Here is a 13,882-nt window from a genome sequence, read left to right as displayed (position 1 = left end):
GATTTAGAGACTTAATTCATAAACATGTCGAGTTTGCGTAGCCTAAAGCTCGGCTCGAGCAGACTCGATTATAGTGTCGTGAACAAGCTCTATTATAATTCATGAACATACTCGATAGAAGCTCGTGAATAATAATAAATAAAAATTATTTAATATTATTTATATATTTCCATATCAAATTAATAAAAGTGAGTCCAACATACAAATTACATTTACATACCTACAATCAAAATTATTATTACTAGGGAGGCTCTAAGAAGTTAAGTTAAAAGTTGAAGGACGATTGATGTAATTTAATCAAATATAATAATATCGAATTGATACCATCAAGTCTCAGAATTATACTCCCTTTGTCTGATTATCTTCTCCAGATTCCTGCCTCATTTTCCTACTAATTTCTCAGTTCTTTGCCGTCTTTTTTTGTATCATTCGTTGTCATACATTGGGAATCGCTGTTTGGCATATTTTAGTTCTTGAAGACATGTTGTCACAAATTTTGTTTTTCTCTTCTTCTTTTCTACTGAACCCTTAATACATTGAACTATAACAGTGTTGATTAGCTCAGGAATCACTTGCTTCAATTCGCACTCAATTTTGGGTAACTAGGTCTCTGTGTTTCCTGATGGGCACTGCTTCTGCTCAGTACTCATATGGAATCACAGGAAAATTTAGCCCCAAATTGGACAGTTCAATCTCCGATTTCCCTTATAAAGTTGGGTTTTCAAGGGTAAATTTGTACCAAAGTTCTTACTCCATCACCAATTCCAAGGTACGAAAATTGATAGTTCTCTCCTTTCTTTTTCAATTAGAAGCACCATTGGTACATCTTGCTACATGAAAACATCCGCAGGAGTTAAGAAATTTTGAATGTTTTGTTTCTAATTTATGTAGTTGGCATTATTGTATAATGAAGGAACCACATTGAAGTAAAGACAGATTTGATAATCTTTAATACCAAAGCTTGATTTTGAGTTCTTTTGCTTCTTTAGCTTAGTCATTAATGAAATTGCAGTTTTTTTGCAACATTCTCAATCAGTAAATTAGCTGAATTGTTGCTCTTTAATGAGCTAGAGTATCTGATTTTTTGGCCTTATATTTAGGGATTTGTTAGTCGAATATGTTCGGTGCCTGATCTTGATGATATCTTCTGGGAAAAAATTCCTACACCTACACTTGATGGGGTTGAAAACCCTACGCATTTGAAGAATCTGACAATTAAGGTTAGTTCCTAAGCTTTATGTAACTTTTTGTTCAGTCGTTTTCGTTGCATTTATATGATATATAATCATGGGGAATGTATAGATCATATAACACGATTATGACGCAACAATTCATTTTGATACCACTATGATTTATATAGCCTTATGTTTGGACTTTCTATGTTACTCAAGGTCTATGTATGCAGGAGCTGAAACAACTGGCCGGTGAAATACGAGCAGAATTATCTTCTTTATTGAAAGGGACTCAAAAATCTTTTGCAACGAGTTTAGCCGCCGTGGAGCTTACAGTTGCCATTCATCATGTTTTTCACGCTCCAGTGGATAAGATCCTGTGGGACGTTGGTAAACAAGTAAGTTCATCTGCCATAGTGTTCTATATGCATGATAGATTATCTCAATAGGTTTATTTACTTTTGAACTATAGGGAGGAGGAGAGAATGTTTGGTTAATCCCTCGTAAATGGTCTTTTGTATACGAACTTGATTACTCGTAGGATAATCTTTGATGTATCATTTTATAAATTTGTCAGACATATGCACATAAAATTCTCACTGGAAGGCGGCACCTTATGCATACGCTAAGACAAAAGAATGGTCTTTCTGGATATACACGTCGATCTGAAAGCGAATATGATCCATTTGGAGCAGCGCATGGATGCAATAGTGTTTCTGCTGGGCTAGGTAATATTGCCATGTCTTGTCGTTATGCATTTTCCAGTGTAGAATATTTGGTCCTATGACTAAATTTGCTGGTGGAAAATTCCTGCCTAAATGTTTATGGAACTTGAATTTTTATATCCAACAACAAATCATCCAATTCATTGCTTTGTTAACTTATGAATTCAACTCCTTGATCCAATTTAAATGGACAAGTTTCTATGTGTACTCTTCCTTAGCATCACACATGCAGTCGTCTTCTCATCAGGGATGGCAATTGCACGTGATATAAAAGGGAAACGGGATCGTGTTGTTACAGTCATTAGCAATGGAACAACTATGGCTGGTCAGATCTATGAAGCAATGGGCAATGCCGGCTATTTGGACTCTGATATGATAGTCATTCTAAATGACAGCCGCCACTCTTTGCACCCGAAAATTGAAGACGGCACTAAGACTTCAATCAATGCTCTATCTAGTACACTGAGCAAGCTCCAATCTAGTAAATCATTCCGGCAGCTTAGGGAAGCTGCAAAGGTAACTAACTACGCTATAAAGCATCATTGACTAACTACGATACTATGGGCAAAGTCGAAAGTTTTGAACTATAAAGCATCGTCAACTTTTTTTTGTTGTTTTTTCCCTATTTTTTAAGGGTGTAACGAAGAGGATTGGTACGGGTATCCATGAAATAGCAGCCAAAGTCGATGAGTACGCACGTGGTATGATAGGTCCTCTAGGAGCAACCCTTTTCGAAGAACTTGGTTTGTATTACATAGGTCCTGTTGATGGACACAACATTGACGACCTAGTTACCGTTCTGCAACGAGTGGCAGCTCTAGATGCAATGGGTCCTGTCTTGATACATGTTATCACTAAAGAAGTTCAAGAACCACAAGTTAAGCAAAAGAAAGAGGCATTGCGAATCATGCAGGAAGGTGTGTTAGTAAGCACTCTTCATCTCCTTTATCTCTTCCATGAATCATAAACTGTGGGCAATTGCTTACATGTCTTCTGAAGTGCAAAACTAAATTGACTCAACTTTGTGTACCTCCATTTTGCTACCCATGACCCCTGAATTATAGCTACTACATTATTGCCTCTAAACTTCATTTCATGACATAAAAGTCCTTGAACTATATGTTATTGTAACATTAGAGTCCAAATAAAAGAAAATCCGTTGAAATTTTTTAGAGAAATGATGACCTGGACAAGTTTGACTACTTCATTGACTCCTTTTTTTCTCTGTCACTATAAATTATGGTAAAATATTTATTTCCAGGTCATCATTTTGTTAATTTCTTAATGGATTTTCTTTGATTTGGACTTTAATGTTACTATCATGTAACTTCTATGCCATGAAATAAAGTTTAGGAGCCATAATGTTAGTAGTATTATAGTTCAAGGGACATAGATGTATTTTACCTCCATTTTGTTTAGATATGTTTTTTATGGCCCAAGCTTTGTTTAGGCATTATGTGAGTCAAGTGAATTTCAATTTTGACTCTGTTCACTGTTTTTTAAGAACTCAAGATTGATTAATTGCATCTTATCTGTAGTATAGCTTTAGCTTGTCTCTGAACTATGACTATCCAACTAGATTGTCTTGTCGCAGAGAATTTGAACTCCATATATTTTCTTTCTACTTTTGTCTTAATTTGCAGCTTTACGGAATGAAGATTATATTAAAGGCCTAATACATGCCTTGCCCCTAAACTTGCCTAGAAAAGTCTAGTGATCCCTCCAACTTTGAAAACGACTAATTAACCCCTTGAAGTTGCTTAAAGTTGCATGATTAAGCCCCCAAGTCCTACGTGGTAGAGCAGGTGGAGATTTGGACAAGTTGAAGGGCACATCACTTTAAGCAAGTTCAGAGAGCCAATAGATCACTTTAAGCAAGTTCAGGGAAATAATTGGGCACTTTAAGCAAGTTTAAGGAGTTAATTGGTCGTTTTCAAAGTTCATGGGCTAATCAGCTTTTATGGCAACTTGGAGGGGCTGCGTAAATATTAGGCCTATATTAAACTACAAATATGTGGAAATATTTATCAGTATGTGTATTTGAATATTTTATATTTATATATAAATATACTTGTGTACCTAGTGCATCATTTCATGGGTAATACTAATATACAATTGCTACAAGGATATTGAAGTTCATTGTCAATGCCTATTTAGGCCCACTCTTTCGTAATATTAGTCAAACTCATTTGAGTCCGTGGTTCTACTACAATGAGGTTGAGAATGGACTTTTATGCAACGTTTGGGATGGGCTGGATATTTTAGCCCTCCCTTAACTTGGCCCAAAAAACTGATTGGTCCCCTGAATTAAGGATGTCACTTTAGCCCCCTGAACTTGCTTAAAAATGACATGGTTAACCCCCTAGGTACTACGTGGAAGAGCGCATATCACTTTAAGCAAGTTTAGGGGCCAATAAGTCACTTTAATCAAGTTTAGAGGGACAGTAGATCACTATAAGTAAGGTCAGGGGGTCAATAGGCCACTTTAAGTAAGTTCAGAGGGCTAATGAGACATCTCGAAAGTTCAGGGGGCAATCGATTTTTTGAAAAAAAGTACAGGGAGCCCATGATGTATTAGACCTTTGAGAAAAATAGCTTTATATTACAAGAGTTATGACTTCATTTAATGGTTCTTTTCACTTGGAAATATTTTTTTTCCTAATGCATATTATTTGGATGCTCAATTACCTCTTACCGCAAGAGAAAGCAACCATATGCATTGCTGTGTACCAGTTCGTTTCCTTGTTATCTATGATGATGATAATAATATCAAGAATTAAATTTATCTTATAAATTCTCCTGGTCTCGTCTCTATTGCAGGTTCATGTCAGCCAGATTCTTTCCTGTATAGTAATCTTCATACTCGAACATATAGCAATTGCTTTGTGGATGCTTTGGCTATGGAGGCAGATAAGGACAAAGATATTATGATTGTTCATGCAGGAATGGAAATGGAAACATGTTTTCAACTATTTCAGGAAAGATTTCAATTCAGGTGGTTCGATGTGGGAATGTCTGAACAGCATGCGGTTACATTTTCTGCTGGTTTATCTTGCGGGGGCTTGAAGCCGTTTTGCATTATTCCCTCTACGTTTCTACAGAGAGCATATGACCAGGTGCTGTCTCACTCACGTCTCTGTTCTAGCACGAGTTTATTAGTGTGCACACGAATCGTGGAAAGAATAACTTAGCTCAATGTCTTTCTGTGCGGCTTCTGTAGGTAATCCAAGATGTAGATCAGCAGAAAATACCAGTTCGTTTTGTCATTACAAGTGGAGGACTGGTAGGATCTGATGGCCCTATGCAGTCCGGGGCATTCGATATAACATTCATGTCATGTTTACCGAACATGATAGTCATGGCACCATCAGACGAGGATGAGCTTGTGGACATGGTAGCCACTGCAGTCCACACCAATGATCGTCCAATCTGCTTCCGGTATCCAAGGAGTGCCATTGTTGGGCCAGACCATTATACACGCCGTGGAATTCCGCTCGAGGTGATCCTTTTCACATCTTAGTTGATCATTTTTCTAATGATTGTGACATTGCATAAACCCCTTTGTTCTATTGCTTAAAAATGGCACTTTGCTTACTCTCCATCTGAAATTGTCAAATGAAATCAAATGTTCCTTATGCTGAAATGGATGTGCTCTGTGTTTAACTGTTGTTTTCAAAGAGCAGATTGGAAAGGGAAGAGTAGTTATAGAGGGTAATAATGTGGCTTTGCTTGGGTATGGAACAATGGTTCAGAACTGCCTCAAAGCTCGGCACCTTCTCTCGAAGCTTGGAATTGAGGTAACAGTTGCCGATGCAAGATTCTGTAAGCCACTTGATATGAAGCTTGTTAGACAACTATGCCAAAACCATGAATATCTGGTCACTGTTGAGGAAGGTTCTATTGGAGGATTTGGATCCCATGTTGCACAGTTCATTTCACTTGATGGACAGCTTGATGGTAGAGTTAAGGTAATCCTTTTCCTCTTCATTAGCGTTTCTGTTTCAGTTTCGTTTACGTTTCCTTGCTATGTTTTAGAAACAACGTTTCCCGATGTCTGTTTCTGTTTCCATGCAACATAGGGAATAAGGGTTAGCTTTGCCCCTAAGGTTATTGGGGAAGTTCAGTTTTGCCCTCATTGTAGAAAACAGCTCAATTGTGGCTCCATCGTAGAAATCTTAGCTCAATTTTACCATTTTTAAAGAATTCTGTCACTAATTTTTTCCGGGTTCTTTTAGAAAAGGGTAATTTAAACTGGGTTTTATATTATAAGGGTACAATTGAGCTAAAGTCTCTATATGAGGGCAAAATTGGAGTGTTTTGTGCAATAAGGATAAAACTGAACTTCCATAATAACTATAGGGGTAAATTTGACCTTTATCCTAGATAATATCTTAATCAGTCTATTTTCCTAGACACAAGGAGATTCATGCTCAAGTGTTTTCTGGGCAGCTTTTAATGTGGAAAAAAGCATCCTAATATCCCTAATCTTTTTTATATTTGTTTTTTAAGCCTCCGATCTCTTAGCTTGACACGTTGTACCATCAATCAATTATGACTACACATTGAGCCGTTGGCTAGCGGAATGAACATCAAATTTGGTTAAATGTGCATGATGTGTTGGCCTATTTCCGTTTGGAAAACCAAAGAGTTTCGGTGTCCTTCCCATATAGCCACATTAGGCATATAAAAGTTTCATTTTTAAACTGTAAAAACGTCATGTCATACACAGACGAAACATGTCACGCATGTTTAACCGAGTTTGATGTTCATTCACTAGTTAGGGGCTCAATGTGTGCGTCTATAATTGACTGAGAACTCAATGTGGCAAGTTTTGTCTAGTCTTGTGTAGATTTTTGCTTTTAACCCTGATAAATTTTGACAGTGGCGACCAATAGTGTTACCGGACACCTACATAGAACATGCATTACCAATGGAACAGCGTGATCTTGCCGGACTTACTGGACATCACATAGCTGCAACGGTGTTAAAACTTCTTGGTCGAACCCGCGAAGCTCTCCTTTTGATGTGTTAATTTCAGCAGTAGATCTCAAGATGTTACTACTGCTGTTTTTTGCAACTTGTATGTATTTCCTGGTTAGTTCAAATGTAATTAACATAATAATATCAGGGTTTGATGATTGCATATAGAGGTGACAATTCGAGTCATGTGATTATATAATTATAATCACGTCGGTCGGGTTGTCTTGTCTTTGTAAATCGTGCTACTGTATCAGAGATTGCTATCTCACAAAAATTGGCTTAAACCTCAAAAAGGGACATTTTAAGGTAATTATTCTCCACACAATGGTTGGGAAATAAAATAATTCTTATGGAGAGAAAGTCTTATTAGGGCGGTTGGCCCGCTGTAAAGGTACAAACACAAAAAATATTTTAGAAATTCAACAGATCATACATGACAAACAAATCTAAAGTTCAATTTCTATAAATTATAAATATGGTACAGTCAATTTTTTGTGCTATGAAATTTGATATAAAATCCAATCACTGATATACAAGGGGTATTTACCCATTATGGGTAGTCTTTTAATCATTCAAAGCTTTTTTATATAGATTTCAGATAATAATTGTTTTGGTATAACATATGGTATTCTAGACCGATATTTTAGTTTCAGATTCGTTTCGGGGAGGTTTCTTTTGGGAGGTAAACCTCTCATGAAATATTTAGTTACAACGGCATTCTCGATTTTAGAACTCGAATCCTAATTGAATGATTAAACTGATTGAATCCTAGTTGAATGATTAAAATCCAATGCCTGGATGTTTGGTGGTGGTTTCAGATACACATACTCATATGTTGGACTGGATATAACTGGGTTTGACATATAAATACATTGTCTAAGCCCAAATCAACTTGTACTTGGGAAAATTACATAGAAATTCATCTTTTAAAAACTATTTACAACTATGTCAAGTTATAATTTTGGATTATATCAAACTAGTAAAATCAGTACTTTTAATATATCTTAAGGATTATAATTTATAAATTAGGAGTCTAGAATATATTTTCTAAGGTTTATGATTTATGAATTAGAGTCTAGATTTCTTAAATTATGGTGTAGAATTATAATATATAGAGAATAATGATATATTAAGAATTAAGTTTGGTGATATGACTTAGTTGTAATTTTGTACTCAATTATGATATTCATGTATTTGACCCGTTTATTTTTACATAGAATCAGACCTGACTAGGCCTGGCGGCTATGGCTAAGGAAACTAATTCCCAAGCACAAGTCACTAAACTAATAAATTTATATTAAAAAAAATAAAAACTAAAATTAAATTATGATTATGAACTACAAACATAATCTTAAATAAAAATACATATTTCCTAAGAAAATCTAATAAAAATATATAAATAAATAAAATATAGGTAAAAAAAATATATGATATAAGGCAGATTAGAAAAGTCGATTTGGGTTTGAGAGACAAATTTCAAACCCAACTCTTTTTATATACGGATTTGAGAGAGTTCAAACTCGACTGATATACACATCTAAACTCAACCCATAAAGAATGGACTTGACTGAACCAGATATGCTACCAAGCTCATGAACATGTCTAATTTTAGATAATACTTTTTTTTTTGGTAGAAACAGGAAAAGAAAAAAAACCAACCAAAAGAAAACCTAACCTGAGATCAGCCTAGGAAAGCTAACCCCAATCCTATCTTCTAAAAGAAGAGAAGAGAGAAAAATAGGAGGATCAAAAAGGGTAGTGGCGCCCAACATCCCCTCATGGTCAGCCGCTGCCAAGCGATCAACAACCCGGTTCTGTTCTCTGAAAATGTGGCTGAACTTTATGAACTCAAAGGAAGAGCAGAGCCTTTTATAGCTTTGATAAGGTTACGGCTATTAAGACAAATAACATGATTATCAGAAATCATATTAATGGCCTCCATGTTATCAGACTCAACAGATAACGACTTTAAACCAAGACTCTTGGCAAGCATGATACCAGAGAGAATACCCCAAAGCTCCGCTGAAAAGGAAGAGCCCAACCCCAGATTCTGGGTGAGCCCCGACAGCCAGGCGCCCCCCGCATCTCTAAGAACACCTCCGGCAGCAATCTTCCCATCATTGAGGCAGGAGCCATCCGTATTCAATTTCACCACCCCTTCTCTCGGCCTGCTCCAGCCAAGGAGGTGGACCTCTCTCTTCTGGGTAGACCTGTCAAGGGAATCCCCTTTGAAACTCTCAGTAATATTAGAGAGTTTTTCCGAGAAGAAACTAGCTAAGTTAGGAATAAAAACAGCTTTATCACCAAAAATCTCCTCGTTCCTCCACTTCCAAATTTGGTGACAGATGATAGCAAAGAAAATATCGCCATTCTCCATGTACGCCAGTAAGTTCCCCCTAACACCATCAGCGAACCAGTCACGCTCAGAGTGGGCAAGGAAGGAAGAAAGAATGTGGTGAGGGAGAATTTTCTTCCACACCTCCTTACTCTTGGAGCAGTCCCTGAGAGCATGGCACAAAGTTTCATCATGGCCTCTGCATCTACTGCAAGCTCCTGAATCCACCAGATGCCGTCTATGCCTATCCAAATTAGTAAGCAATATGTCCTTAACCCCCAGCCACAAGAAACTCCTAATACGGTAAGGGATTTTTAGGGCCCAAATGAGTTTCCAAGTATCAGAGATAGGACCAGACCTGTTGAGGGAAAAAGTTTCAAAGGCCGATTTGCAGGAATAAGCTCCATTGTTCGTCAGGGCCCAACAATGCCTATCCTTATCTTCTTCTTGATTACTTATCTTCACTCCTCTAAATCTAAGGAGAGTATCCAGGCTAAAGAAGGTGTCGAACTTAGACCAAATCCAATCCCCCTCAGAATCAACCACATCGACGATCCTCCAATTACGGATATTACTAGGCGGAAGGGAGCTACACACTTCTAATAACGGTTTGTCCCCAATCCAGATATCATTCCAGAAACTGATGGATTTTCCATTACCCACCTCCAAGCCAACCCCCGAGCAGAACTCCGCAAACACAGCGCTAAGCCCTTTCCAGAGGAAAGAACAATTGGCAACTCTCTCCTTAGGGCCCCCAAAAATTTTGTCTTTTCGATACTTTCCACAGAGAAGACGAACCCAAAGAGAGGAGGGGCATTGCCACATTCTCCAGAGGAGCTTCATTAATAAGACTTTGTTATTATCTTTAGCTTTTCTTATCCCAAGACCACCCATACTCTTCGGCTGGCAGACCTCCTTCCAAGGGACGAGATGAATCTTTTTCCCCTCTCCAGACTCTCCTCAAAGGAAACGCCAGTTAATTTTGTCAAGCTCATTAAGAACAGGCTCAGGCAGTCTGCAGGCTTGCATGGTGTGATTAGGAGCCGTGCAATTGACAGACTGAATTAACGTTAGACGGCCTGCTAGGGAAAGAGAATTAGCTTTCCAACTAGCACACAACCCATTAGTTTTATCCAGAGTTTCTTTAAAAGAGGCTTTGGAAACTCTGTCGCTATGGAGGGGGGCCCCAAGATACTTCCCCAAAGAGTGAGTAAGAGGGATACCAGATAACTTACTAAGCCTTTTACAAACGCCTTTATCCATGTTTTTAGAGCAAAGCATCCGAGATTTTTGGATATTGATCTTCTGGCCAGAAGCAGCGCAGAAATAATTAAGGATATCCATAACCACACTAACTTGCTCCTCATTCCCTTCCACAAAGATCATCACATCGTCAGCGAAGAACAAATGGGTAATAGGAGGGCAGAACTTGTTGATGGACACAGGATGGAAACTCCCATTACTCACAGCCTCTTGGATCAAGTGCGACAACCTCTCCATAGCAATCACAAAAAGGAAAGAGCTCATAGGATCCCCTTGACGGATCCCCTTGGAGGGAGAGAACTCCTCAGACATATCTCCATTGATCAAAACCTGAAAAACAGGAGAAAAGATGCAATCCTCAATCAATCTCCTCCAGCTTTCCGGGATACCAGCTCTCTTTAAACTATCCAGAAGAAAACTCTAGTTTAAACGGTCATAAGCTTTCTCCGGATCCAGCTTGAGAGCCACAATCCCTTTCTTACCCTTCTTCATCTTCATGGAGTGGACCATCTCTTGGGCAATAACCACATTATCCATCATTTGCCTGCCAGGAACAAAACTGCCTTGATTCTGGCTGATAATCTCAGGAAGAATACACCGGATTCTATTAGCCACAATTTTAGTAATAGCTTTGTACAACACATTGCAAAGACTAATCGGCCTCATCTGTAAAAAGGAGGAAGGTTTCTCAACCTTAGGGATCAGAACCAGAAGGGTTTTATTCACCAGCCTAATATCGTTGGATCCGCCGAAAACACCTTTAACAAAACTGTAAATGCCTTCCTTCACAGTTTCCCAGTGTTTGTGGTAAAAACTAGCAGGAATACCATCGATCCCCGGAGCCTTAGTCGCTCCAATACTAGAGAACGCCAGATCAATCTCTTTCTGGTCAATAGGATGGAAAGCTTCCTTAACAGCATCCTCCTCCAGCCTAGGAAAAGAGATCCCAGAAAGGGCTTTATCCAGAGTCACCTCATCCTCTTTAAATAAGTCTTTATAGAATTCAAGGGCCAGGCGACGAATATCATCATCCTCATAGACCCAATCACCATTGGAATCCTTAATGGCATCGATCCGATTCCTCTGCCTCCTAATAATAGTAGAAAGGTGGAAAAACCTAGTATTCCGGTCCCCGTCCTTAATCCAAGCCTTTCTAGATTTCTGAAACCAAAAAAGCTCTTCCTGTCTAATCCCAGCTTCCAACTCGTTCTGGAACGATCTAAGATGACAATTCAGACTGTGATCAAAACAGATCTCCAAACAGCATTGAATGCTTTCAATTCTTCTTAAAAGCTTATTCTTTCTTCTGATAATGTGGCCAAAGATGTTTTTATTCCATCCCACCACATTCTTTCTAAACCCCTCAGCGGCAAGGAGAACATTGGAATGAGGCTGCCAATTGTCCTTAACAAAATTTTTAAACTCGGGATGGGACTCCCAGGCTACCTGGTACCTAAAAGGTCTATCCTCTTTAAGCCGATGACCTTTAACCAGCTTAACAAGGATGGGACAATGGTTAGAGTGGCGGAAAGGCAGATTCAGCACATTCACTTCAGGAAATCTATAAATCGCAGCAACATTCGCATAAACTTTGTCCAACCGAAAATTACATAGAATGTATAAGAGGAAATTACATAAAAAAAATCATGTTTGAATTTTTTTTTTTTTTACAATTAACAATCCTCTATTTTTATTTTTTTTATCATCACATGATATTTTTATTTTAAAATATCAGAAAATCATGATTTTAATTATTATTTTATCAAATAGTTAGTTTATCTCTTTTTAAAATGTATTCATATAAAAACTCTGCTTATTTAAGATTGTTGAATTTTTTTTTTTTTTGTTGACAAACATAAGACACTTGTAAATATTGAAACCTTTTATGATATTCATGTAACTGACCCAATATATAAAACAAATAAAGGGAAAAAATGATATGAAAGATGGATGCAGGACAAAGTTTCACGGGCGAGAACTTCTACAGTGGACCGGATGCAATGGACATAACCAATGAAAAAGAGAATCATGCTACCTCATTGGGAGATGATCGGTATAAGGAAAGAAAGTGCACAATTGTCACGTTTCTATTGGTAAGGTCCAATGCCGAGACCATAGTAGAATTTGTCCTCACGGGCCGAATTTTTATAATTTTTTTGATCAGATATAACAAATTGATCAATAATAAATATATCAAAATAGGACCAAGTCTCACTGGGCCAAATTTAATCAAAAAAATTATCATATATAATAAAGAGATTAATAATATATTATATTTAATGTATCAAAATAGAAACTTTTTTCAAGTCACGAAAAATCATTACATTTCGAAATTTATTTTTCACTATACTCACAATTGAAAATAATCGATTTGTGGTTTCCCTAGAAACAAGAAAATAAAAATAAGAGTCATTACTCTACACCTAAAATAAATAAATTTTATAATCTAATATCAAATCATAATAGCTAAAAATCTAGAATTTCAAAATCTAATTGATCATCAGAATTCATATAACATAAATCTATAATTACAAAATCTCAAAAAATAAGAAAACAGAATTGGAAAGAATGTTAATTAAAAAGGGACTGGCGAAAAAAGGATGTCAAATTGAAAGAAAAAAAAAAGTTGAATTTGTTAGAAGGGAGGATAACATTGTAAAGACATAGCAAGTGAAATAAAAAATAATAAAAAAAAGGTGAGGAAGCAAGAAAAAAAAAATGAAGCCCAACTTGGAAAATAAATGGAATTGCTGAAGTGGGTGTGGGCCACGTGAGGATTTTTTTTTTAAAAACAAAACCATATATTAGGAAAAAACAAAGAAACAATGTCATTTTGAATACAAGCTGAAACACAACTAGAGAAATCTTCGTTAAGAATTTTTAAATGTAAAAGAGACTGTGTCCAGACAGCTAATATATGTATCGTAGAATTTACTTATCGTCTTTCGTGTATGAACTCAACTGAAACAAAAAATCGAGCCACATCAAAAATATCTTCTAATATGATCCCCAACCAGTTTGACAACACTACACCACCTTTAATTAATTGTATAGCAGAAGCTGAATCAGAGGCCACCGACATCAAAATGGGGGAGTTTGTTGAAACACATTTCCACATGATTTTGATTTGACAAAATTATTTAACAAGAATTAAATCTCCATGAGAAAAATATTCTAACACATTAAATTTAAATGCTTTGATTTATTTGTACTAATGTGTTTGTTCAATGTTGAGTTACTTGAATCTATAAGACATCAAGTTGTAAGGTCCAAAGGCCCACAAGAGAAAGTCAAGTCCAAGTCAACGTGTCAATGCCTCACGGCCCAAGCAGATCAAAACGTAGGTCACACTGAGTAAAACGCAAGCCCAACAATGAGAAGGATCGAGAAGCCTTCGACCAAAAGCT

The 13,882-nt window shown here is 37.0% G+C and overlaps 1 protein-coding gene across 2 annotated transcripts; it reads left to right on the top strand.

The window, feature by feature from the left end:
* Positions 1–354: 354 nt before the first annotated feature.
* On the top strand, positions 355–7,187 carry LOC136203101 (probable 1-deoxy-D-xylulose-5-phosphate synthase, chloroplastic). 2 transcript variants are annotated; one of them, XM_065994155.1, is made up of 10 exons: positions 355–769; positions 1,101–1,220; positions 1,406–1,570; positions 1,750–1,900; positions 2,145–2,413; positions 2,532–2,814; positions 4,718–5,013; positions 5,118–5,396; positions 5,581–5,865; positions 6,780–7,187. In XM_065994155.1, exons 1-10 carry the CDS (start codon positions 623–625, stop codon positions 6,927–6,929), a joined length of 2,145 nt encoding a protein of 714 aa, XP_065850227.1. In that variant the 5' UTR covers positions 355–622; the 3' UTR covers positions 6,930–7,187. The 2 variants fall into 2 exon arrangements, with proteins under 2 accessions (XP_065850227.1, XP_065850229.1); XM_065994157.1 differs by lacking the exon at positions 355–769 and having other exon boundaries at positions 1,392–1,570.
* The last annotated feature ends 6,695 nt before the right edge of the window (positions 7,188–13,882 follow it).

This window comes from Euphorbia lathyris, chromosome 8 (assembly GCF_963576675.1).
Source record: "Euphorbia lathyris chromosome 8, ddEupLath1.1, whole genome shotgun sequence".
NCBI lineage: Eukaryota > Viridiplantae > Streptophyta > Magnoliopsida > Malpighiales > Euphorbiaceae > Euphorbia > Euphorbia lathyris.
The sequence above is the reverse complement of the archived record's forward strand: the minus strand, read 5'-3'. Positions and strand labels throughout refer to the sequence as shown.